Raw genomic sequence first — 5,035 nt, 5'->3', positions numbered from 1 at the left:
AGAGCTAGTTCCAGGACAGGCTCCAAAGCCACAGAGAAACCCTGTCTCGAAAAAACCAAAAAAAAAAAAAGAATACAGTTAAAATTATAGTTTTCCTTAGTTATGATAAATGTTAAAGTAGATATAAATATTATAACTGTAATTCTTACTTGATGCCTGTTTTGTTATATATAATTTTACCATGTTAAAGTTAAAACCTTCCTTTTTATTTAAACAGAAAAGGGGAAATGGTGTGGGAAATCCTTCTGTATATGTGCTGCTTTTATTGGTTAATGAACAAAACTGTTTCGGCCAGTGGTTTAGCAGAATAGGGCAAGGAGGGAATTCCAAGCAGATAGCGGAGGAGAGAGCAGGCAGAGTCAAGAAGAAGCCATGTAGCCACAGCAGGACACAGATGCTGGACACTGGATGGAAGCTTGTCAGTAGGTAACAACCACGTGACAGTACACAGATTAGTAGAAATGGGTTCATTTAAGATGTAAGAGCTAGCTAGAAATATGCTTTAGCTATTGGCGAAACAGTATTGCAATTAATATAGTTTCTTTGTGATTATTTCAGGTCTAGGCTGCCGGAAACGACCGAGCGGCCTTCCACCTAGAGACAAGCACTCTATATGTGAGTCATGTCCCCAGTCTCTTTTGTGTACATGTGTGATAAGTGTGTATGCCTCCACACAAGGGCAGGGTCCTTCACTGAGCCTAGCTCTCACCCACTAGAATTGGCACCAAGGATCCCATCCTCCTGCCTTTCCCTGGTCTTATACATGGGCCACCAGCACTTTACAAACCAAGTCATTATTTCAGATCTTATTGTTATTATTTAAAAATTGTTTATTTTTATTTTTATGTGTATTGGTGTTGTGCCTGGGAGGAGTCAGATCAGTGTGAACCATCCTGGTCCTTTTAACTGAGGAACCATCTCTCCAGTCCAAGAGAAGGCAGCATTTGAGGCCAGATGTAAGAAGAGAGATGAGAAGGAGTGATCAAGTGGTTGGGGGTTTGTAGCCCTCTATTTCCTGTTTGTTTATTGGAACAAGACCTTGCAATGTAGCCCTGGGTGACCTGGAACTGTTTACATAGATCAGGCTGGTCTCCACCTCATGGAGATCAGCTTGCCTCTACCTCCTGAGCGAGTACTGGGGTTAAAGAAGTGAGCCACCACTCTGGTTCCTTTATTTTCTTTTGAAATTTATTTTTATGTTCATTGGTGTTTTGCCTGCATGTATGTCTGTGTGAGGGCGTCAGAAGCCTTGGAACTTTACAGACGGGTGTGAGCTGCCCTGTGAGTACTGGGAATTGAACCTGGGTCCTCTGGAAGAACAGCCAGTGTTGTCAACCACTGAGCTATCTCTCCCGCCCCTCTTTCTATTTTCTTTAGGTAATTGTCTTTTTTCCATATTACTATAGAATGACGCAGGGGTGGGCCGGTCTTAGTGAAAGTAGGCATCCCACCAGATGGAGTGGAAAATATCCCTGGGAATGGTTGACCCGCAGACTGGAGCATCGATCCTGCCCTTGAACAACAACAGATCGGCCCCAGACACAGAACTCCCCCGCTAACCCGGTGGCTCCTGCCACAGCATGGGCCACCTCAGCAGTCTGCCCCAAGCTGACCGCTTTCCAGCCACAGTTGCTCGGCAGAGGCCAGGAAGCGCTATATTGTCTCTGCTCTCAATCCTAGCTCTCTAGTTCTAGCAGGACACTAGGCCACAAACGCCTTGCGGGCTTTTCTGGAAGGGAGGGGAGGGAAGCTGCTCCTGGCGGTTGAGCAGCAGGAGCCCCGCAGCGAATCTGGCAGAGCTGAGCAGCCCAGGGCACAGGAGCTCATAGTGCGGCGGCCCTGGGGAGGGACCCGAGCTGTGTGGAGCCGCGAGGATCTCGGGAGGCCACGGGGGCGTCGCTGGCCGCGAGGGGCACCTATTGAGCTAGCCTAGTGAGGTCAGGGAAAGACGACCTAGGGAACACCCTGTAAAGTGGCTCTGAGATCAGCGCGGCGCTCGACTAGAGGTCTGGTCGCCAGGCAGAGATGGCAAATGCCCCCCCCCCCCCAAAGTACCAGCGTGGTCCCAGAACAAGAAGGCGAGTCATTACCTCCGGAGTAGGGAGTTCAGGGAAGCCCTTTCCTAAGAAGCTGTCTTCAATCAACCTCTGGACTCCGGTGGCGGGAATCCGGCGTCCAGCGGAGGAGCCTCCGCCTTGGGGGCGGGCCCAGGGCCGCTCGAACCCAGCTGGCAGGTGCCGGGGGCGGTGCCCAGTCCTGCCCCCAGGGGACGTTCCTGGAGGCCAGAGGCGGGTCAAAGAAGAGGGCTGGCGACGCCTTAGAACCTCGGGCGGCGGCTGCAACCACAGGTACTGCGCAGGTCACCGCGTCCTACCTATCTGGGCATCTCAATCCCGACCCAGAGAACAGAAATTTTCAAAGTGAGCCTAACTCTGAACTTCCAGACCCGGCGCTCGAGAGCCGCGTCCTGGGGTCATCTGATTCTTAGGGCTACGTGCTCCGGGAGCCGCAGAGTCAGGGCACCGAAGGCTAACGGTGAGGTCCTGGAAACCTCTGGAGCGGAGGACTTGAAGACCTCGGAGCCAGAGAGCCAAGTTCCGCAAGTACCAGTTGAGCAGGACACAGAAAGCCCAGACGGACGTTCCGTAGCTGGGCCGCCTAGCATTCGGATAACGGAGGTACTGGGGCAGTGCCCCTCTTTCGGCTCGGAGGCCTCCCGGTGTGTTTTCCACCGAAGCCGGCATCTCACCCTGCGCCTGCGGAACTACTGATGGAGACGCCCATCCAGCGCGAAATCCGCCGTAGCTGCGAGCGCGAGCAGAGCCTGCGCCGGAGCCGGGGTCTGAGTCCCGGCCGTGCGGGAGAGGAACTCATCGAGTTGCGCGTGCGACCGGTGCTCAGCCGGCCCGGCCCCGGCCCCCCACTGCCGCGCGCCCTGGAGCGCGCTCGGGCGGGCGCGAAGATGCAACGGGACATCGAACGCGAGGCTCACAGGCAGGCGGCGCTGGCGAGCCCGGCGGCTCCGCTGCCCAGCTCCCGGCAGCGGCCACAGCCGCTGGACGAACTCAAGCGCTTCTTTGAGGCTGCAGCGGAGGACGGCGGGGGTTTGCAGCGGCGGCCGGAGGCGGGAGGCCGGCTGCACCCCGCCGTGCAGGACGGCTGCCCGCTGGTGGGGCAGCCGCCGCCGCTGGTTTCCCCGTCGCTACTGGAGCAGGAGGTGCGCCAGGTGCGCGAGCGCGAGCGGGAGCTGCAGTTGCAGCGGCGCAGTATCTACGGGGCCGCTGAGGTCCAGGAGCCAGCGCCGAGCCTCACCCGTAAGCCGGTCACCCCGGGTCCAGTGACCCTTCATCTGTAGGCTTGCAGACTCCCGGGACTCTTAACTATTCTTCTTGGGGTTCGCCTTCTAGTCACCACTCCCGTACCCGGAGTGAGGATCCCCAGATCCACCATACATTGTCTTGGAACCTTGGCTTGCTTCGGGCATTTTCGGGTCCCCTGTAGATTTCAGGCTCCTGTCTATGCTAGGTTTGCCTCCCTCCTGTTCTTGGGTCCTCAGAATTGGGTGGAGGCCTCCCCAGGGAGGGAGGAGTACACACCTGTATATGTTTAAGGGGTGCGGCCATCCTCCAACTAGCAAGAGGAGGGGCAGCCGCGGCTGAGCGTCCCTTCCCCCACAGCGAGCAGGGGAGACGGAAAGTTGGCGGTGATCTGGCCCCCGCGGAGACCGGCCTCGGAGAACGGCCTGGAGAAGGTAGGAGCCTCACTTTGCAAAGCTTGTCGCTCTCCCACGCCTCCCTGCAGCGCCTGGGCACTGGGAAGGCAAAAGTGCATCCCGGTTCCCTGATGCGCCCCGCTAGCCCCAACTTGAAGTCCCAGACATAACCCTGAGAGTGAAGAGGGGCTGGGGCCTGGAGCCCAAACTGCCTCACCCCCCCCCCATGCCTGGGTGTAGCTCTTGTCCCTAATGGTGGTGGTCTTTCTCTCCCCTCTACCTTAGTAGGAGAGCAGACCCTGAGGTCTGCAAAGGCTGGGACACACGCCAGAAGCGACGTCCCCCGTTAAAGAGTCAGGGTAGAGGCTGCTACCCTCCGGATCAGCCCAAGGCCTGGAGAGGAAGGGACCAGCTCTCTTCAATGGCAATTTGAAATCCTGCACAGCTTTGATGCTGACTATGGAATTAACCACCTTTCTCTATTAAAATTGTTTAGTCTTCACTGGAAAACTAACAACCACCCGCTAAACCTGTGAGTGAAGCACAAAATAAAGTGTCCTCCCCCTCCTTTCCTAGGCTTTAGTGCAAGCTGTTTTTCTACTGGAACCTCCTTAGTCTGGGTGGAGCGAGAGCTGGGCGGGTGAAGGAAGCTCAGGAAAGCCACCAAGAGAATCGCGCCGGAATGTTGGAATTTGAAAAGCGCTCTGGTCTCCCGGCTGTCGGCCGACCCGGGACTGGAGGTCGGGGCCCTACTGCCCCCTGGTGGTACGAGTGCAAAATGTTGCGCACCGGCTCATACACTCCATTCTGGATCTCCAGATTTCAGATGCTCAGGGAGCTGCTAGAAAGAGGTGCTATGAAATTGTACTTGCTCTAGGGAAATAAGCAATAGTGAAACATGCCATTGGTGGGCTGGAGAGACGGTTCAGGGTAAAGAGTGCTTGCTACTCTTGTAAATGACCTGAGTTCAGTTCCCAGCAGTCACATGGGAGGCTCATAACTGCTTCTGACTTCAGCTCCAGGTGATCTGTCCCCCTCTTCTGGTCTTGGGGAGCACCCGAACATACATGGAATACATTCGCACAAAACGTACTCATATACACATAAATTAAAATTATATATATATATATTTGAGACAGAGTTTCTTTGCATAGCCCTTGCTGTCCTGAACTCACTCTGTAGATCAGGTTGGCCTCGATCTTAGAGATCCACTTGCCTCTGTCTCCCGAGTGCTTGGATTAAAGGTGTGCCGCTACCGCCCAGCTGTAAAGATAATTTTTTTGGTGTTTTTTTTTTTTTTTTTGGTTTTTCGAGACAGGGTTT

The 5,035-nt window shown here is 54.8% G+C and overlaps 1 protein-coding gene across 1 annotated transcript in view; it reads left to right on the top strand.

The window, feature by feature from the left end:
• Positions 1 to 2,770: 2,770 nt before the first annotated feature.
• The window catches only part of Misp3 (MISP family member 3), a 9,210-nt gene continuing 6,945 nt past the window's right edge, over positions 2,771 to 5,035 (top strand). The window contains exons 1-2 of the mRNA XM_005370924.3: positions 2,771 to 3,314; positions 3,678 to 3,751. Of these exons, the coding sequence (XP_005370981.1) occupies positions 2,771 to 3,314; positions 3,678 to 3,751 (618 nt within the window). The remainder of the gene's footprint in view (positions 3,315 to 3,677; positions 3,752 to 5,035) is intronic.

This window comes from Microtus ochrogaster, unplaced genomic scaffold (genome assembly GCF_000317375.1).
Source record: "Microtus ochrogaster isolate Prairie Vole_2 unplaced genomic scaffold, MicOch1.0 UNK90, whole genome shotgun sequence".
NCBI classification, from domain to species: Eukaryota; Metazoa; Chordata; class Mammalia; order Rodentia; family Cricetidae; genus Microtus; species Microtus ochrogaster.
Note: the sequence above shows the minus strand (reverse complement) of the source record. Positions and strands in the feature narration are given on the sequence as shown.